Raw genomic sequence first — 21,068 nt, 5'->3', positions numbered from 1 at the left:
CGGGTTGATGGTTCGGTATCGTAGCAATGATCATATTTTCTATACATCATGGTTGTGGCGGCGCGGTTAAGAGAGCGGCATGTCAGAGCTACCGATGCGTAGTCGAGAATCGGCCGTCGGGGCCGGATTGCGTCGCCTTCGAGGTCTGTCACTGTAAATTTACTCGTTGGGTGCACAATATCGGGTAGGTATTCCAGGATTCTCAGTAGTATCTCGTCCGGTAGTGCACTGATGTAATCTCCCTTGTTTGTCGATGTGTCCTTCGAAAGCGGGAGGGATTCTGACAGCCTAACGCCGCCTCTGGCAAGGCTCCATGTGGTCGGCCGTTCGCGGTCCGTCGCCTTGACCATGGTGATTGATGGGACTTTCGAAGTATGGGTCGTTGTAGAGACGTATGTGCCTGGAGAGGATGGGATGGATCGCACGAAGGCGGGCCCCGGCGGTCAAGCTCCCGAGGTCGCTCCGGTTGCCGCTAAAAACCAAGTTTGACCCCACCCGGCTGCTCCGCCGACGCGTCGGTTTCGCGTTCGCTGCGACGCCTATCTTGGCGACACTTGACCATGACATCGACACTCAACAGTAGATACGAGACTCACTTTTGGACGCGGTCAAATCGTCTGCACCTTATTCTATCAAGAAGACAATAACACAGCTATTTTGCCAGCGCCGCTGATGCATCGAGACTCAAGTCCTCCTTAAGCAGCCACAGTCTTTACATGGAAAGGATAATCTGTGTACCCCTTTTGCGGCGGATCAGCGCCATAGAAGGTGTCGCGATCATACTGATTCAGCTCTAGGCCCTCAGCGAGGCGCTTGGGCAGATCCGGATTCGCTATGAACCACCGACCGAATATGACGAGGTCAGCATCTCCGGACTCTACCTTCGGCGCGGCATTGTCTCTATTGAATCCACCAGCCGCAATGAACTTCACGCCACCCTTCTTTAAGATGCTTCGGAAGTTGACGAGCGTGTTGCCCTTGACCTTCACCGTCGCCTCCGCCTCCACGCCCTTGCCTCCTTGTGTGGTGTAAGCGGCCAGAGCGTCCATCTTGGCTTGCTCGTCGAGGACTTCATCGAAGCGCGGTTCGACCCTGGCTATCGTCAGCATCAGCCTGGGGACCGAAGTGGTTCAACTCACATGTGGACATATGCCGGCCTCTCACCCTGCGGGAGCGACGCGATCTTCTCGCATAGGTACTCCCAGTGATCGTTGGGATTGCTATCCTTGGTGTTCTGGAAATAGTTGTATGGGCTGAGACGGATGCCAACTCTGTCAGCACCGATGGCTTTGGAGCAGGCTTGTATGACTTCAAGCGGAAAGCGACTGCGACCTTCGATTGATCCGCCATACTGGTCCGTTCTCTTGTTGACATTGTCGTGTAGGAACTGATCAAGCAAGTACCCATTCGCGCCGTGGATCTCGATACCGTCGAAACCGGCCTCAACCGCCTTCTTCGCGGCTTCTGCCCAGGTCTTTGTCAACCCTTCGATTTCTTCAACAGCCAATGGCTTAGGTGGATGATCGGCGCACGCGACACCGTCAAGCCAGCTACCTTCCATGGGCACGTCGCTCGAGCTGACCGTTGGCGCTCCGGCCCGGAAGGACGGTGGACTAGCACGTCCAGTATGCCACAGCTGGCAGAAGATATACCCGCCTTTTGCGTGGACAGCATCGGTGACCTTCTTCCAGCCGGCGATTTGGGAGTCCGAGAATACACCCGGTACACCTGGGTATCCGCTGGCCTAGTACAAGTCAGCACGTTTGCTTCGACTGGTCGCGCACTACCCACGTATTTGGCAATGTCAGTGGCCTCCGTCAATTGCAATCCGCCCTTGCTTGCGCGTTGGCTGTAATACTCAATGTGTAGCTCTTTCGGTACGAACACTCCATCTTCCTCTTTGGTTGCTCGCATGCGTGTCAATGGCGCCTGCACTATTCTGTGCTCGAGATCCAGAGCTCCGAGTTTGAACGGCGAGAAAAGCGCAGTCTCTTTGAGTGGCTTGAAGCCTGTCGGGCTATCTGCTTTCGGCATATTTGTTGGTATCGCACTTGCACTGATGACTGCAAATAGGAGAGAATGAAGTCGTTGCTGCCACAAAACATTTGTAACAGCTACATGGCTGCTGCTCAGGGTCTCCTATGTACCTGGCGCTAGTGCCAGAAACGGTGGTCGCCATCGCCGCAGATCCCATGTTGGGGAGTGGTGTTTGCAGATACAGAAATGGGGGAGGGGCAGAGGCAGCAAAGCGTGTGACGAGGCTGGTGTTTGCGGAGTACGAACGAACAGCCATCTGTACGACGCTGTTGCGCTGTGGTCCAAGAGTGGGGTACTGCGGGCCCGGCCATCGGAAAGGCGAAATCGTCTATCATCGGAACAGTCGTCTCGCGCCAACAGACCAATCAGCGATAGCATTACGTGAGAAGGGTGTGAATACTGCGGAAACGGGTGTTGGGTAAGGATATTATGAAGAGAACATCGCGTTCTCTATCGCTTCGGCCTCATTACCTGTCTGCTTAGGCTTGACACCCGTCATGTCTCTGCCGATTCCGCCGAAAAGCAGTGCAGATCCGCCGCGGGGCCTTTCCGCTACCGAAGCCCTTACACCTCTCATCGAGACGACATTCAGAACACCGGACATAACAACGTGGATTAACGGAAGGAGAACGATCATCACGAATCCCAACCCGCATTGGACTCTGCTGGACTACATCCGCGCTCAGCCGAACCTCAAAGGCACGAAGCTGGGATGTGGCGAGGGTGGATGTGGTGCATGCACCGTTGTTCTGCAGGTTGCAGATTGGCAGTCTGAAAAGAAGAGAATCAAGCATTTATCGGTAAATGCGTGCCTGTTTCCGCTGGTCGGTATCGACGGCAAACATGTTATCACCGTGGAAGGCATCGGTAATGTTGGCAGACCGCATCCTCTGCAAGAGAGGATCGCGAAGTTGCACGGCAGCCAATGTGGCTTCTGTAAGTCAACGAGGCTTTGTTTCCTACACTGAAACTGACTATCTCCATAGGTACGCCTGGTATTGTGATGAGTTTGTACGCAGTGGTGCGCAACGCATACGACCCGGAGACGAAGAAGTTCCATCTCAGCGCACGAGAGATCGAAATGGAAGGTCACTTGGACGGCAACTTGTGCCGCTGTACAGGTTACAAACCGATACTTCAAGCTGCAAAGACATTCGTCACCGAGGATCTGAAAGGTCAATTAGCAGAAGAAGACGAGCCAACGACTGCCGACGCCGAGAAGTTTGAGAAAGATGTCATTGATCTGACTCGCAATGGCTGTGCAGGTCCTTCCAAGGTCTCCTGCGGGCGACCGGGTGGCTGCTGTAGGGATAGCCCGTCCGACAGCAGCTCAACAGACACCAAGTCAGATACCTCGTCACCTCCAACGGAGCCAACATCGGCGTCAGAGGACGAGCACATCACTGCCATCCTGGATGCAAAAAAACAGCCGCAACCGGATCCCGAAATTAGCGGCGCAGACTACGCGAAACCGCTGAAGAGTAAAGAGCATGGTGCGGCTGCCGAATCCAAGACTGTCACATCCACTGTCGAGGCACCGGCAGCGACTTCAGAGAAGGGTGTCCCCAAGATCGAGTTCTCTGAATACGTTTTTGATACCGAGCTCATCTTCCCTCCTGCGTTATGGAAGTATGAGCCGCAGCCGCTGTGCTACGGTAACGACAAGAAGATCTGGTTTCGTCCTACAAAGCTCGAGCAACTTGTGCATTTGAAAGATGCATACCCTTCAGCCAAGCTCATCGGCGGTGCCAGTGAAGTTCAAGTGGAAGTTCGCTTTAAGAACTCCGACTTTGCTGTTTCCGTGTACATCTCAGATATACCAGAACTGAAGCAAACGCGGATCCCGAAGCATGCTGAGCTTGAGACAGCCAAAGAACTCGTCGTTGCAGCGAACACCCCGCTCACTGAGCTTGAGGAGATTTGCAAAAAGGTTTACACAATGCTCGGAAAGCGTGCGATGGTGCTAGAGGCCCTTCGCAAACAACTGCGATATTTCGCGGGTCGTCAGATTCGTAACGTTGCATCGTTAGCTGGCAACATCGCAACAGCATCGCCAATCTCAGACGCCAACCCTGTGCTGCTTGCGGCTGGTGCTACCCTGGAAGCTGTAAACAAGAAAGATGGCAGCGTCGATCTCCCGATGTCAAGTTTCTTCATCGCTTACAGAACCACATCACTCCCGCCTGATGCAACGCTACATCGAATTCGAATTCCTTTGCCTCCGGAAGGATCACGAGAGGTTCTCAAGGCTTACAAGCAAGCCAAGCGCAAAGACGACGACATCGCAATCGTCACGGCTGCGTTCCGAGTGCGTCTGAATCCTGACGGCCTAGTGGAGGATGCTTCGATCGTATACGGCGGCATGGCGCCTATGACGAAAGAGTCACCCAAAACCCAGACTGCCCTCTTGGGTAAGCCCTGGTTTCATTCGGAAACCCTTGATGCTGCTCTCACGACATTGTTACAGGACTACGATCTTCCATACGGTGTTCCAGGCGGCATGGCAGACTATCGGAAAACACTTACCCTGTCGCTTTTCTTCCGGTTCTGGCACGAGTCTGCTGCTGAGTTTGGTCTTGGCAACGTTGACGAGCAGGTGATTGATGAGATTCACCGGGAGATCTCCAGTGGTGCTCGCGATGATTACAATCCCTACGAGCAGCGCGTAGTAGGTAAGCAGGTGGCACATCTATCTGCTTTGAAGCAGTGCACTGGCGAGGCGGAGTACATCGACGACATGCCACGATTAGATCGTGAGCTATTCGGTGGACTTGTCATGTCGACAAAGGCCCACGCTAAAATCCTGAGCATCGATTGGGAGCGAGCGCTTGAGCTGCCTGGTGTTGTTGGCTACATCGATCGACATAGCATACCCGCGGATGTCAACATCTGGGGTTCGATCAAGAAGGACGAAGCGTTCTTTGCTGAAGACAAGGTTCTCTATCACGGTCAGATCATTGGCATGATCTATGCAGAGTCAGCCTTGGAAGCTCAAGCGGCCGCGCGGGCTGTGAAAGTCGAATATGAAGAACTACCACCAATTCTCACTATCGACGAAGCTATCGCAGCTCAAAGCTACTTTCCGCATGGAAAGAATTTGAAGAAAGGTCTTGCAATCGATGACAAGATGGGCGACGCCTTCGCCCAATGCGACAAGATATTCGAAGGTGTGAACCGGCTAGGTGGGCAGGAGCACTTCTACCTCGAAACGAATGCAGCGCTATCCATACCTTCCGGTGAAGACGGAGCTATGGAGGTCTGGTCGTCGACACAGAACACCATGGAAACTCAAGAGTTTGTTAGCTCAGTGTTGGGTGTGCCAAGCAATCGCGTCAATGCCCGCGTGAAGCGCATGGGAGGCGGTTTCGGTGGCAAGGAGTCTCGCAGCGTGCCGTTCGCCGTATACACAGCGATAGCTGCTAGGAAGGAAAAGCGGCCAGTGCGTATCATGCTAAACCGCGATGAAGACATGCTGCTCAGCGGCCAGAGACATCCTTTCCAAGCTCGTTGGAAGGTCGGTGTTTCGAAAGAAGGCAAGCTCATCGCGCTTGAAGCTGATGTCTACAATAACGCTGGTTTCTCTCAAGATATGAGTGGGGCAGTCATGGACCGATGTCTGACGCACTTTGACAACTCTTATGAGTGTCCAAATGTGTTCCTGCGTGGTCACGTGTGCAGGACCAATATCCACAGCAACACTGCCTACCGAGGATTCGGAGCGCCTCAAGGCATGTACTTTTCTGAAACCGTCATGTACAACATTGCTGAAGGTCTGGGCATGGATGTGGACGAACTACGATTGAAGAACCTCTACAAGCCTGGACAACACACCCCATTCTTCCAAAAAATTGACGAGGATTGGCACGTTCCGATGCTTTTGCACCAGTTAAGCAAGTCTGCCGACTACGAGAACCGGAAAGCTGCCATCAAAGTCTTCAACTCAAAGAACCGATGGAGAAAGCGAGGTATCTGCCTCGTTCCTTCAAAGTTTGGTCTTAGCTTTGCGACAGCTCTACATCTCAATCAAGCTGGCGCTTACATCAAGATCTACCATGATGGTAGTGTACTCTTGCATCATGGAGGAACGGAGATGGGTCAAGGCCTCTACACCAAGATGTGTCAGATAGCAGCGCAAGAGCTTGGCACCCCGCTCGATGCCATCTACACCCAGGATAGTCAGACGTACCAGATTGCGAACGCATCGCCTACCGCTGCATCATCCGGATCAGACTTGAACGGCATGGCTGTCAAGAATGCATGCGATCAGATCAACGAACGATTGAAACCATATCGCGAGAAGTTGGGAAAAGATGCGCCACTGAAGGCGCTCGCTCATGCAGCTTATGTCGATCGTGTCAACCTTGCTGCGAACGGCTTTTGGAAGATGCCGAAAGTTGGGTATACATGGGGTGACACAAATCTGGAAACCGTCAAGCCTATGTACTACTACTGGACCCAAGGAGCGTGTTGTTCTGAAGTCGAACTTGACCTACTTACTGGAGACCACACCGTGTTACGGTCTGACATCATGATGGTAAGCGCTGCTTCATATGCGTCGATTATGGCCTACTAACAACGCTGCAGGACGTCGGTAACTCCATCAACCCAGCGATAGACTACGGACAGATTGAAGGCGCATTCATCCAAGGCCAAGGTCTTTTCACCATCGAAGAGACACTCTGGACTCGAAACGGCCAGCTCTTCACTCGGGGTCCTGGTACATACAAGATCCCCGGCTTCAGCGATATCCCACAAGTATTCAACGCCAGTATGCTTCGCCACGACAACGACGGCAACCCGCTGTCGTGGAACCACTTAAGGAGTGTTCAAAGTTCCAAGGGTATTGGTGAGCCACCGCTCTTCCTGGGATCAACGGTCTTCTTCGCGCTGAGAGAGGCGGTGTTGGCAGCGAGAAAGATGAACGGGAAGAACGACGAGGGGTGGAATTTGGATAGTCCGGCGACCTGTGAGAGGCTCAGGTTGGCGGTTGGAGATGACCTTGTTGACCGGGCAAGAACGGTAAAGACAGAGGGAGAGACGAATTTCTTGGTTGCTGTAGCGTGATCATGGGTATGGGAACACGCGTTCACCATTCCATATATCATTTCATTCAATGCAGGTATCCATTCTGCACGGCGCTTCTCTTGCGCATTGCTTTTGCGAGGTTTGACGCGTCCCGCACGCGTGCTACTCTTTGCTTGGCAAGAACATAAGTCGATGCTATCGCCCGTTTGAACAACTCCTACCGCGAATACATTATTCCTCTTCCGATAGCCTTCATTACAATCTCGTCGGTTGAGAAATGCCTATCGCGCAGCTTATCGGAAAGCGAAGCCGGTAACGATGACCTCAGCGGTGGCATGACTAATGGTCGCGCGGCAGTGTGTCAAGGAAGTCGCGTCGGGCCATGATAGAGCAGCTACCAACACCAACCGCATCCCTTGCATGAACGCAGCTTGCCTGAACAGGTTCCTAGAACTCCCGCGTCCTCCAATATGACAGCTCCACATGAGGCCACCATGGTTTATCCACATGCGAACCATGCGCGGCGGAGATAACCGCAAATTCTCCGCGCCTTGCTGCTGACGCGCCCGACAATCGAGCAGCATCGTCAACCACAGCATACGTACCTGCTGCCGTCTGCAAGGTCGATACACGGAAACCAAGATGAAATGAACGCGCTTGACGATGGATGTTGATGGCGTTGGGAAACCTCACCCCCACTCTTGGAAATGCGTTCCCAGAGCTACGCCACCACGCGCAACCCCGCCCACTAGCGGCACGACTCAACTCCACACTCGGCCGCGATAGTCGGACTCCTCGACCCCGATAAGCATGCCTCTATCCGATGCGATATCGTATAGCATTCCGGGAAGCGGAGTCTTGAGCCTCTCTTCACCCCATTTCATCTCCAGTGCCCCCATCCTTTGATCAGATCATCGAAATAATCTCTCAGATTCTGCGCTATGGCATCCACTACTGTCGACAGTGCGAGCTCAGGGACCCGCGGGCGCAAGAGAAGGAATTTGAGCAAGAATGAAGGGAAGAAGTATGTCTGCACGAATGACGGGTGTGGGCGGTCTTTCACTAGAGCCGAGCATCTGCAAAGGCACTTGCTGAATCATTCGACGGGAGAATACACGTGTGATCGATGTAGGGCTCACTTTAAGCGGAGAGATCTTCTTGGTAAGAATGATGCACTCTTTCCTTAGCTTCGAGAATGCATGGCTGTTCCTGCCCGTGAGCTGCTCTTCGCTGAGACGCACGGACCTACATGCCAGCAAGACGCCGCGCTCCTTTCGTGCTACAAGATGGAAGAGCTTCGCCTCATATACCGCATCTGAACTCTTGTTTGTTGGGTCTCGCATCGGATGTGTAGAATCGCGTTGTTGCTCTAGTATTGATCGTGGTCACTAACCCATTTGCGCAGAGAGGCACATCAGTCGCCATCGGCAAAAAGACGAAGAAGCCGGCGCTGAGGGTTGTGGAGTGCTCAATACCCGAAAGCGAATGTGGAAAGATGCCGAAGGCAAGATAGTCACGAAGAAGCCCAATTTATCTAAAGACGGTCAGAGAACCGGTTCGCTGTCGCTATCGCAAACCGAGGACCTCTTGCAGTCAATGCCAGACTTCGCCGAGTTCGCAACACATCAGGGCCTGCCTATATCACCACCGACATCGAATGGGCCGTCCCAACCCCATTCATTGGACGATAGAGACTCCGGCATAGGAATTAACTACCCCCAAACAAATCTCGATCTGAATAGCATTCCTTCATCTAGTTCATACTCGCCCACAGATCAGCGCTTCTGGTCCGCCAATACCACGCAGTCATCAACCGAGCCATTTACCTCTGCGGTTCACGACGATGCGCCATTTGACGAGATATTCAATCCAGATACAGCGAGTTCCTTTAATGCGCCCTTCACAACCATGAGTAACTACAATTGGCTCTTTGATATGGACTGGACGAGGAACGACCAGGCTCAACAAACGATCATAGAAGACCCATTCCCTTCCCTACCCTTCGAGGATAATGCGGTGTCTCAATCGATCCAGGGTTTAGATTTTCAATTGGAACAGGTGGACATGGAGGGGCCGCTATCGACGGTTGGCCAGTTTGGCTCACTTCCGTCCCAGCCAAATGAGTCTCTTCAACACCAGCACCATCACTCACCGACTGCACAATTGATCACGCCGCCGATTGATGACGCAATTAAAACAGCTGGTCCGCCGTCTAATAATGAGCCCTCCGTACTAGCGACAGACAACAATGCTTCCATCGACGTTGAGCGACCACTGTCTTTGCTGCAACCATCGCGAAGCCTACCGATCATTGATGAGCTAGCTCGTCAGCAGCTGCTCGATCTCATTGACATTGTACAACCTACTGTACCAGACGGCAGCATAGTCATGCGAGACCATCTGCTGCTCTCTTTATCATGCTTGCAAACATACTGCGATCTGTTCTTCACGCGTTTCAACACCACATATCCGTTGATACATATGTCTACTTTTGATCCATCAGAGGTCGACACACTTCTTCTCGTATCAGTCTTGCTGTTAGGCGCAACATATGGAGAGAAAGACGCACACCAGCTCGCAGTAAGTGAACTCGCAATATGGTCTTCAAGCTCCGACTGACTCGAACTAGGTATGCATCCATGACGTGCTGCGTCCACAGATCTTTGCCAATGCCGGGTTCTCGGCGAAGCCAGATCTCTGGGTCCTTCAAACTATCCTATTGGTCGAGTGTTTCGGTAAAAGCAGAGCTGGACAAAAGCAACACGACATGTCGCATCTTTTCCACGGCTTACTCATCAATCTCATTCGCCGCAGTGATTGCCAAAGTATCCGACCACCAACACCGGAAGAAGCCACGGATGATCTCGAAGATGACTGGCGGACATGGTGCGAAGCAGAGCAAAAGAAGAGGTATGTATTCATCAACTGAACCCTCACGGCACCTAGCTCAAAGTGCGCAGGCTGGCGTTCCTATGCTTCATGTGGGATACGCAACATGCAGTGCTTTTTTGCCAGTCGCTTTGTATGTCCGCTTTCGAGCTGCGCTCCAACATGCCATGCGATCAGGCTATCTGGGAGGCAGACTCAGCCGAGACATGGCATCAGTTGCGGCAGAGGCAGCCAACGACCCCATTGTTTCTGTCGTGCCTGAAGATGTATTTGCACCCCGATGCTGCGACAATACCCAAGAACCTGAACTCGTTATCCCGGTCGTTACTTCTACATGGCTTGATGTCTGTAGCATGGGACATGCAACGGCGCGACCAGACATCATTGGGCGTCATTGAGTCAAACCCACTCGGCAATTGGCAAGCTCGTCTCGCGGCCTCATACTCCGCGTGGCACGCAGACTACACTGCTTTCTGCGCCGCATATATTTCGTCGCTTCCACCATCCACACCCTTCCTCGCCAAAGAGTTCCACGTCTGCCGCACCGCCACACTAGCGCTTTATCACGCCGCCCACATCCTGCTCCACACACCCTTCCTGGACCTCCAAATCTACGCTGGCTCACGACATATCCTTGGTCGCCCAGTCGCGCGCCATGACTACGCACGGTCTCAGCGTGTAGTAAAAAAATGGGTAGCGGAGAACACGAACGAAGCCGGGAAAGCAGTCTGGCACGCCGCCGCTCTCGTCAGCGAAGGCGTGGAAGTTCTCGACGGCGATCTGAGCTGTTCAGACATCAGTGGAGGGAGACTTTGGCACCACCCTTGGACCGTGTACCTTGGTACGTTGGTGGTATGGGGTGTGTGGTATGCCCGGCCATCTCCACCACCACCATCTGGCGATCAATTGCCTCAGCATCTCCAGCATCTTGACGATGAGGATGAGATTATCTGGGATCCTGCTGCGGAAATGAGGACGTTGCTTGGCTCCATTCTCGTAGCTCAACCTGAGAAGCTGCTTGAAGCTGACAGTGAAGGCGTTTTCGCTGGCGGTATGGGGAAGAGGGGAACGAACGGGCTTGCAGCCGTCGTGAGCAAGTGTTTGAGTAAAGTGCGGTGGGCTGTCGTTCACGATGGTATGATGGTACTTAGAGGGCTTGTACAGTGGCGTTTAGTCGGCGGTAGTAATGGCCTATGAAATGCCAAGATCTAGAAATTTCATCGCGACATCTATCTCTTCGGCACCTAGTCGCTTCTTTCTCCTCGTGTAATTCCAAGCCATCTATGACGGTGACCCAGAGTCCTTACAGGCTTCTTATGTGGCCACTGTGCGTTCACTGTTGCTGATCTGGCCGGGCTATCACCGTTGGCGGTCGAGGATCGTGAACTAGGAGTCGAAGTACCCGAAACAGTGGTAGGCGTGCGCATGTTCTCTGTGTGTTCGGTGACATCGGCAGTCGATTCAGTTGTCGGGCTATCGTGCGTGGTTGCGTATTCTTCATAGAGTGTTTTCACCAGACTAGCAGCCCAGGACGAGTCACCTAACCCCAAGCGATATCGAATGGACGAACCGAGCGCAAAGGCCTTTAGCTCGCTAGCCAAGTTCAGCTCAAACTGAACGTACTTTGCTCTGGTGGCGGCCTTTGACTCCTGGTGTATGCGCTCGATACGTGATTTCTCTGCCCGATACCGCTTCGTGTGGGTTGATGTACAGGAGTGATACAATCGAGTTTTCGCAATCTTGAGCTGCTTGTTTGCGGCCGAATATCTCTGGGCGGCCAACTGCCTCGGGCCAGCGCACTCATCTAGATACCTCTTGCCATATACTGTTAGCAGATCTCTGTACTTTTGCGTCAGAATGACGAGGGAGCTATCTTCGACAAGCCAAGCAATGCTCTGAGCATCAGCAAGCAACTCCTCAAGACGGTCCAGATTCACCTCCGTGAACTCGTGTGCATACGCATTGCGGATGAAGCGAAGAGATTCAAGCCTTCTCTGGATGATCTTATAGAGGTGGCGCCAATGTTCGTCCTCGATCAGGAGTTTTTCAAAGTCCCAGATAGATAAACCTTCGGGGTCATTCAAGTTCTTCTCTTGCATTACATCGGGAAAATAACGTCGGCCAAATACGAATATGGCTCGTTTGAACTGTTCATGAACATCCCCCAGAATGTGGTGTTGGACTTGGTACGGCACCATGACCACGACATGTTTCGTAGCTCCACGGGCAGAAGTGGACCCCGGACTAGAGCCCAACTGCTGACCTATCGTGTCTGTCTCTGGCTCGATTGACAACACAGACGTGTTTTCTGCACGGAGTCTCTCAAGATAGTCGCCGGAAAAGAGCAGCTTAAGGCTAGTGACCTTGCTTTGCTTTTCAAGGACATGTTTTGACATCCCATCAAGCTTTGTGGTTCGCTTCAGGTTCTCCAGTGTTTCATTATAGAATGAACTCTGAGCTGCGCGCCAACGCTCCATCGCTTGAATCTCCTGTCGTAGAGTAGAGTGAGAGGCTCTTGTGAACGGATTAAAGGGCCGCCTCAACGTCGCAGTATCGATGGATGCATGCCCGAGTATTCGAAGCTGTCGGTACGATTGGTCGATGTCGTGCAGGAGTGCAGAAATCGTGCGTTTCTGAAGGCTCTTTGCTGAGCCCCTAGTTTCGTATTCTCGTGCCTTCGCCAACAGTATCGCGGTCGATTCACGAAAGAGCCTCGTTTGCTCATCCGGCGGTAGCCTTGGGGCAACGCGCCTGAACCAACCTTTTGCCATGTACTCATCATTGGCAAGCGACCTCTCAACGAATTGCGTGAAAGATTTTCGGGGCTCCGCCTTCTCCCCCTCTAGATTCGTGCCAGGAGTCTCGTCACTTGCTTTTATCTGCTTCTCATATTCAACGATATGATCTTTGTGCTTACACAAGAGCCGGAGTCGGCGCCTTAAGCGATCCCGTGGTGCCTTTTGTCCTGGCACTGTGCGCTTGTACATTGATCTCGTCAGTATGATATGAGGCCGTAAAAGCTCCAACAATGCAAGAGCCGCTGCTCTCTTATCAGAGGGTGTGGGCAAGAGTTTAACGTAATGCATCCATGGCATCGTGGTCGGGAAGCTTTTGTCGTCATCGATCGCAGCGCTAAGCGAATGAATTGCAGCTTCATGCCGTGATGTTGCCTCTGATGTCACTTCGTGTACAACATCTGCATCGTGCTTCGTACTTGTATCCAGGGCTGTTCCATCGCCCATTGATGGGTCGTGTTGCTGGGTGGCACGCGTCTCTTCCTCATCATCTCGCCTCTGCAACCCTTGCGACAACCACCTTGACGACGAGAACTGTATGCCTGCTGGCCTGCGCGAGACTCGGACCTTGCTATTCCAGCTTTGTCCCAGCGATGGCGTTGTTGTGCTTCGTGACGCAAGCCATGCGCGGCAACTTGCATGCGGAACGAGTGCGAGACTGCGCCAGAGAGAGTCAAAGTGCATCAATGATAAGGAATATGCGATGAATCATCGAAATGGACGCGTGAAGGGTATGGCAACGCGACGACAATTGGGGCTGCTATCTCGAAGGAAAATGTGGATCGAAGAAGGCCGTGCGTGCTAGTGGCTGCGCTTACCGCATCGGGCGGTGTCAACGCCATTGCTTGAGGGCGGGAACAGCGGAACGCAAAGCAATCCAAGCGGTGACTCTTGCAAAGAATGAGGTTGCATTCGTGTATACATTCCATCCACGCAACCTCTCGAAGTCACCCAGAAAGATAAACCATGCAGCTCTGCCTAAGTAAAGTATCTCCACATCTCACTCTCTTCCCCGTCGCCCAATTCGCTAGTTCTCACATCATCCGCCCTCAGTCTAACACCTTGCACTTTGTCTCTGCGTCGATTCTCCAGCTTCATCCATCCTCCCAGCCACAGTGTGAAGCAGATACACGTAACATTACAAGCCGCAGTTGCATAAAGCGTCGGCACATACTTTGGCGCGTACTCTTGTCTAAAGGTCGCAGCGGAGACGATGCCTCCAAGATTGCCGAGTCCGACCATGAGGCCGGTCGTAGCAGCGCGAGCGTTCTCATTGAGATTGTTGTTATTGTGCCAAGAGTGTACGAGACAGGAAGGCACGTACGCTCCTGCACATAGCAAGAAGCAAGCGAAGTATGCGACGGCTTTGTTGTTGAGAACGTCGATGGTTGCGAGAACGATGAGTCCGGCGAGAGAAATGCAAAGAGCGCCGCAGATGTGGAACGTGCGTTCGCGGAAGAAGTCGCTGCTGTACGTTATGCAGAGCAAGACGACGAAGCCCACCGCGTTTGGCGCTACGGTCCAGAGATTGGTCTTGATGACGGAGAATCCGAGGCGTTGGACGATCTGAGGCAGAAAGTTCGAGGTCGTGCTGAAAGCTACAGGGTAGGTGAAGGCGATGATGCACCAAGGAAGCATCTTCCACGTGTTCCACTCCTTGAAGCACTCTCTCATGTTAAACTCGTGGGAACCGGATGAGGATAGATCGCGGAGTGTACGACGTTCGGCTACGTTGCGTTCAGCCTCGTTCAAGAACCATGCCGATTGAGGTGTCGCTGGTAGCCAGGCATACGCTATCAAAGCGAGGACTATAGTAAGAGCGCCCTCTATGATGAAGAGAAACTTCCAGCCCGGGATGCTGATATGCTCAATCTGAAAGACGCCAAAGGAAATGAGGCCGCTGAAGGCCCCGGCGAGAAGTGCACTGCCAAAGAAGAGTGCGATGCGGAAGCCGAGTTCGCCGCGGGTGTAAAATAGCGTGAGGTAGAAGACGACGCCAGCGAAGAACCCGGCCTCGAAAGCACCGAGGAGGAGACGGATGACGAGCATGCCTGCGAAGTTGTGTGCTGCGCATTGGAAGAGAGCCATCGCGCCCCAACCTACCATCACTGCGGTTTATCGTCAGCTCATGTTGCGTGATCTGGAGAACACGGACTTACAAGTCGGAAGCATAACTCTGCCACTCCATTTCTTCGTCAACATGTTGAGTGGAAGATCGCAAAGTCCGTTCGGGATGTAGAATAGCAAGATCAACAAGCTATACTGTTCGCCAGTAAAGCCGAGGTCCTTGTCCATCCCATCTGTCTTTGCATTGCCCAGGTTCGATCGGTCAACGCTTGTGCCGGGTCAGTCTACCATGAAGGTGAGAGTATGAAGGAGACGAGCTCACCTGTTGAAGAAGTACATCAGCGAGAGGAATGGCAACAGATAGAAGTCGAGCTTTCGGACTGCATGATCTATCAACATGTGGTTATTGTTTGGTAATGATGAGTCAGAACATACCATAGGCGCTCTCCATGTTTTTGTCGAAAGTGTCAATGACTATACCAGCTTCTTCTTTCGATGTGCTCGAACCGGATAGCCTTCGGGGCTTCTCTTCAATCATGGTGATGTCTTTCTGCTGCTCGACTGGCATGGCAAGGTGCGCACTGAAGCAAGGGAGGACCTGAGAAGGTCGAAAGTACTAGAGAATTTGCTGGCTGGCTATCATACCAGTATTTGCTCAGTAAAGCGCGATGGCTTTAAGTAGCATCCTGTCATATAACATCTGAGCTGTTACTCATGCATGTACAACGCCACTGAGCCTCCCATTTTTGAAACCAGTGCACATGCGTCTATCTTGCCTATCGCCACCGAACAGATCAGCACCGTAGCGCATAAACGGTGTGAACCGAGCGTGCAGCACATTGGGGCCCGAAGGATCGCGCTGCAAGCGATCTTTATTGATAAAGCGGAAGTCTGAAAGAGGAATGTTGATAAGAGTGGGGGAGAGACACATGCAGAAGACTGACTAGGTGCAGCGGACATATACTGGAGATAGGCGTACGTCTGGCTAATGCCAAGCCCGCAAGAGAAGGGCTTGCCAGAGTTTCATACGAGTCTCCGTGGACGGGAGCTTTGTTACCATAGCCATGGTTGCGATACGCTGAAGCCAAGACTTACATTCGACACGTGAGTTGTTACCATGATGGTAGGAAACAGCGGTAATCATAGTCATGAATCTATCTCTGCCAGGTCGATACCTTGAATTCCCTTCAAACTCCAAAGCCATGCACTGGAATCTCGAAACTGTCGAGATGACCCAAAATGTCCGCTTCTACGTATCTCGCAGGAACTGCTCGTAGTATTCGTCCATCCATTGTACAGCAGCCATCCCGTTCTCCCTGGTGCCGTCGGCGAATCTCCGCACTGTTCCGACATAACCATCTGGACGTACGTTGACAACAACGACTTCCTTCTCATCAAGACCGTCCAGCCATTTGCCCATGCATGTCTGTTTCCGAGTGTCCTTGTCTGGAACATCATCGAGGTATAATGTGAAGGCGGACTCGCGAAGTACGGCTGGTAGGTCTCGGATTTCGAAGTTGTTGCGATCCTCGTCGGTCACTAGAGCATACGTGAAGACACCACTGACGGGAGTGTATCGCTCAGGCAAGACGAACTGATCGTGGGGTGCTGCGAGAGGTGGCTGCATGGTGTATGAGGCGTTGCCAGCAGCTGTTACGCGGCCAACGTATGAGTTGTTTCCTATGTGTGAGTGGCACACGTTCTCCAAGAATGGCATGGACGCATGAACATTGTGGGTAAAGAAGTAGACGCGGAATTGACCGAGGGCAGGTATGTCGGTCTGGATGTCGACCGGATTGGCATCGATGTAGCGTGTGACCTTGGCAGGTGGCAGCAGGTAGCCCGGTTTCAGATGCCCTCTGTTGTAACCCTTCGCTTGGACGTTGACAGTATTGAGGTCGTAGCTGACACCGTAGCCGGAGATGAACGCGACGTTCTTCGCGAAGTTTGCCGCGAGCGCTACGGGGTCTCCGTCGTGAAAAGCATTGGCGTGCTCGTAGTCGAAGTCGATTAGGTCTTTGGCAATCTTCTGTCGTTCCTGCTCGTATGATTCGAGTAGAGCAGGCTTCGCAAGACCGCGCGTCGCGAAATTGAGCTTCCAGGCCAAATTCCACGCGTCCTATAGAGAAAGAGAAGTCAGTACATGTTTTGCGTTCATTTCGCCCTGTCAGCACTTACATGCATTCCTGTGTTCATGCCCTGCGCCGCCTTTGGAGAATGTGTGTGGCTGGCATCGCCAGCGATAAAGACTCGTTGCTCGTCGTCCGTGAAACGCGCTGCAACTCGCTGTCCAATCTTGTAGCGTCCGAACCACTCGACTGTCTTCCACTCGAGACGGTATGGGTGTAGTATAGCCTGCGCCCGTTTTTGTACAAACTCTTGTGTAGTCTGTTGGGCTCCCATTGCCTCTGTCGACCCTGGCCGCAGTTCGATGTATAGACGGGTCAGACCTCTCTCGCGAGGAATCATCAAGACAGAGCCTAGAGCGTCTGACTGTATGACCACCTTGCTCCAGATATCGGGAAAGTCGGTTTCGAGGACACCATCGAGCACGCCCCAGACAGCATCAGTTGATGAGCCCACAGGTGTCGCTCCCGGTATGCAATGGCGCACTTTTGAGTGAGCTCCGTCGCAGCCGACTACGTACCGTGTGGCGAAGGTCTTCTTGGTGTGACTGACGTCTTGCTGACAGTTGACCGTCAGTGGACGGATAGACATGGGTGTGTAGTCAAAGCTGACAAAAGCTGTGTTCCTAGAAACGACGACGCCCCTTTCACGCAGGTCGTCTTCCAAGACCCCTTCGACCATGCCCTGGTGTACCAGCAAGATGTATGGATCAAGCAAGTCGACTACCGGTGGGTAGTGAATCTCCCGACCAGTGCGGTGAAGCGATTTGTCGGCCGTCGACTTCCAGAAAGCAATGTCATAGATCTTGACACCCTTTCGCAGTAACGGCTCGGCAAGGCGCATCTGTCGCAAAGTCTCGATCGTCTTTGGTTGGATTCCGTCGGCGCGTCCGGTCGAGGTGCGGTCGGGTCGGTCGTCGATGATGCGCGTCTTGATACCATATCGTACCAGGTTGTCGCTGTCACTGTTAGATGGTGTTTGCTCAATTGGGCTGCATTACCTACGCAAGCATCAGACCGGCTGGTCCTGCACCAACAACCATCACATCGCTCATGAAGCTTGAGTAGTCATCGTCTCTGGTATACGAGATCTGCGACGCAACCTCCAAGCTGTTTCCCGATGAACGAGACTCAGAGTCTGGCATCGCGATGCCAGGAGCCATCTTCTGTCTGACCGATGACGGCGGGCTATTGGACGTTGAGCGCTTCATCAGGTTCCATAATGAAGGAGCCATGCTATAAGGCATATGGGCTGCGCTGATGACCGGCCACTAGGGGCAAAGATGGGGGTCCGGATATACGTGTGGAGGATGGAGGGGCATCGTGACTCTCTGGCAAACATCTGCCCATTTTGATGCCATTGAAGAGTGCCATGGCGTCTGCAAGAGTGCGTCAACATGCTGCTGACCGCGAAAATGCTTGCTGCGATGGGGTGATGCGAGGCAAGGGGGAATAGCAGACACATGCACTCCGCCGTGGACGCGTTCAGTCCGGCGGGTGGGAGCGCGCGCCCGTCCACCTCGGCATCCCTGCATCGTCTCCCCCACCTGCGCCCCAAACGCCAGCAACACTACGCGCCTGCGAGTGTGATCAAAAGCCGATGGCTCTGGAATTGCCGTTATCTATACCATGCTGACGTTGTGCGATGCGTCTGATATGCGGGCATCGTTGATCGATTCATGAGTGACTTCCACGCCTCTCCAGTGCTCCCTCCCAGCCGTTCAACTACGCCCAATATGACGACATCTGAGTTACCGCAGTGGCTACAAACTGCTACTGAGAAGCGCAAGCTACGGGACGATGCTATTCAGAAATTTATTGATGCACAGGCACCGCTGGCCGAGGTACTTTACGCTCGAACGCGCCGAAGACACACATTGACGACGCCAGCAACCCAATGGAACCGGCGGATCCCATAGCAATCAAGATGTAACAGCCATCGACAATGTCCGACTCATTCCAGAAGCCATAAGGTCGCGTGCTGTGACGGCATCGCTGCTGCTCAATGCCTACATCAACCGGTGAGGTCCGCGGTTTGCTCCCGTATCGTACCATTCTCACGCCACATCTTCCAGCGCCATAGACGCCCACAAACGAGTACGACCCCACCACCGTATCCTAAGCTGTGAACGCAGAAATTTGCTAACATCTCTCCAAGACGAACTGGCACGTGCCCAACTCATGTTTATGCCCACATCAAAATACCTGCTGATTTACGCAGCCTCACGGAGATCCTCTTTGACGATGCGATCAGCCGAGCCAAAGCATTGGACGATCACTTTCGAGAAACTGGTCAACTGGTGGGACCCCTCCATGGGGTACCCATGACTCTTAAGGATCAGTTCGATGTGAAAGGCTACGATAGTACCCTTGGATATGTTGGGCGCGCCTTCAAACCTGCGCAGCAAGACTGCGTACTGGTGTCGCTTTTGAAGGAGATGGGCGCGATCATCGTCGCCAAGTCCAACCTGCCACAGAGCATCATGGTACGTCTTGCGATGAGCTTTCGCGTATGGTAGCATGACACTCATATCTTTCAGTGGTGCGAAACCGACAATCCGCTATGGGGCCTCACTACTCATCCGAAGAACGCCAACTTCACCCCTGGCGGCTCCACCGGTGGAGAAGCTACGCTTCTATCACTCCAAGGCACTGTGGTCGGCTGGGGTACTGATATTGGCGGCAGCGTGCGAATACCTTCACATATGAACGGGTTGTACGCACTGAAGCCTAGCAGCACTCGCCTACCATATCAGGGCGTATCCGTATCAACTGATGGTCAAGAACACGTTCCCTCGGTCATTGGGCCGATGACACGCGATATGGGGTCGCTTACTGCAGTCACCAAAGCTGTCATTGATGCAAAACCTTGGGAACAAGACCCGAAGTGCTGCCCGGTAACATGGCGATCTGAAGTTTTCGAAGATGCGCGTACACGACCGCTAGTAGTTGCTATCATGCGAGATGATGGAGTTGTGAGATGCCATCCGCCCATCACCCGCGTTTTAGATAAAGTCGCCGCAAAGCTTCAAAAGGCCGGACATGAGGTTGTATCGTGGACTCCGGGCACCCTCCATCAAGAGTGTATTGATATCATGGTAAGTGCTTGAGATCGGTGTATCCATTCCGAGCTAACGAGGATCAGGATCAGTACTACACAGCAGACGGTGGTGAAGACATCAGGCGGGATGTTGCTGCGGGTGGAGAGCCATTCATACCGCACGTAGAAGCCCTCGTCAACAGGGGAAAGGCCATCTCCGTCTACGACTATTGGCAGCTGAACAAGAAGAAGCTCGCGCTACAGAAGCGCTACCTCGACCTCTGGAACTCGACAAAGTCTGAAAGCTCTGGCAAACCGATTGATATTCTCCTCACACCCGTCATGCCTCACTCTGCGGTACCTCATCGGAAATGCAGATGGGTAGGATACACCAAAGTCTTCAACTTCGTCGATTACCCGGCAGTAGTACTGCCAGCTGGTGAAGTCTCGCAAGAGCTTGATAGTGAGGCTGCGAAGAAGATGGGCGAGTATGAGCCTAGGAATACACTAGATGAGTGGAACTGGAAGACCTTCGATTTGGACACAATGGATGGCATGCCGATAGGTATTCAGGTCGTTGCCCGAAGATTACAGGAGGAGAAGGCTCTAGGTGCAGCCACGGTTATCGTCAGCATATTGAAGCAGGCCTAGGACAGGTCTCTGCTATCACCAATGTATCTCGCACGTGTAACTTGTCCAAACTCGCATTGCAACTGTCCGCCACACGTGCGTTGCTCTGCAAAAGTACAAACGTGAAGATTGCGCTTTCCATACTAGTTGCCGAGTTCGCAGGATGAACGCTAATGCACGTGTACACGCGAGCACGCGTTGATAAGCACCGCAGCAGCCGTCGGCAGGTACAATGAATCATAGCATCACCCCACCTTCCAATCGAGCAATCAGCTCCACCAGACGGGTTACCCAGCATTGGCGGTTCGAAGAATAAGCGGGGTAGCTACGCATGCTATCATGAGCTATGCGACCGTCGCACTTGCTGCGCGTTTGCAGTAAATCTCACTGTCTTTCTTCCTGCCAGAATCATCGCGTCAACTTCTACTATACTGCAACATTGTCGCATCTGGAATAACA

At 52.9% G+C, this 21,068-nt stretch overlaps 5 protein-coding genes across 5 annotated transcripts; 2 read left to right on the top strand and 3 right to left on the bottom strand.

Moving 5' to 3' along the window:
- Nucleotides 1-695: 695 nt before the first annotated feature.
- Nucleotides 696-2,034, bottom strand: J4E92_006866 (uncharacterized protein; the record flags this gene model as incomplete). The annotated part of the gene is made up of 3 exons (XM_051498231.1): nt 696-1,092; nt 1,140-1,744; nt 1,792-2,034. The coding sequence occupies 3 exons, from the start codon at nt 2,032-2,034 to the stop codon at nt 696-698; spliced, it is 1,245 nt and encodes a 414-aa protein (XP_051351957.1).
- Nucleotides 2,035-2,534: 500 nt separating this feature from the next.
- On the top strand, nt 2,535-7,101 carry J4E92_006865 (uncharacterized protein; the record flags this gene model as incomplete). The annotated part of the gene is made up of 3 exons (XM_051498230.1): nt 2,535-2,973; nt 3,024-6,571; nt 6,622-7,101. The coding sequence occupies 3 exons, from the start codon at nt 2,535-2,537 to the stop codon at nt 7,099-7,101; spliced, it is 4,467 nt and encodes a 1,488-aa protein (XP_051351956.1).
- Nucleotides 7,102-13,724: 6,623 nt separating this feature from the next.
- Nucleotides 13,725-14,852, bottom strand: J4E92_006864 (uncharacterized protein; the record flags this gene model as incomplete). Its single annotated transcript, XM_051498229.1, has 2 exons — nt 13,725-14,812; nt 14,846-14,852. 2 exons carry the CDS (start codon nt 14,850-14,852, stop codon nt 13,725-13,727), a joined length of 1,095 nt encoding a protein of 364 aa, XP_051351955.1.
- Nucleotides 14,853-16,062: 1,210 nt separating this feature from the next.
- Nucleotides 16,063-16,997, bottom strand: J4E92_006863 (uncharacterized protein; the record flags this gene model as incomplete). The annotated part of the gene is made up of 2 exons (XM_051498228.1): nt 16,063-16,932; nt 16,992-16,997. 2 exons carry the CDS (start codon nt 16,995-16,997, stop codon nt 16,063-16,065), a joined length of 876 nt encoding a protein of 291 aa, XP_051351954.1.
- Nucleotides 16,998-20,034: 3,037 nt separating this feature from the next.
- J4E92_006862 (uncharacterized protein) lies at nt 20,035-20,630 on the top strand (the record flags this gene model as incomplete). The annotated part of the gene is made up of 2 exons (XM_051498227.1): nt 20,035-20,041; nt 20,104-20,630. The coding sequence occupies 2 exons, from the start codon at nt 20,035-20,037 to the stop codon at nt 20,628-20,630; spliced, it is 534 nt and encodes a 177-aa protein (XP_051351953.1).
- Between the last annotated feature and the right edge of the window lie 438 nt (nt 20,631-21,068).

Source organism: Alternaria infectoria (genome assembly GCF_024043175.1).
Source record: "Alternaria infectoria strain BMP 0036 chromosome Unknown scaffold_10, whole genome shotgun sequence".
Taxonomy (NCBI): Eukaryota; Fungi; Ascomycota; class Dothideomycetes; order Pleosporales; family Pleosporaceae; genus Alternaria; species Alternaria infectoria.
Note: the sequence above shows the minus strand (reverse complement) of the source record. Positions and strands in the feature narration are given on the sequence as shown.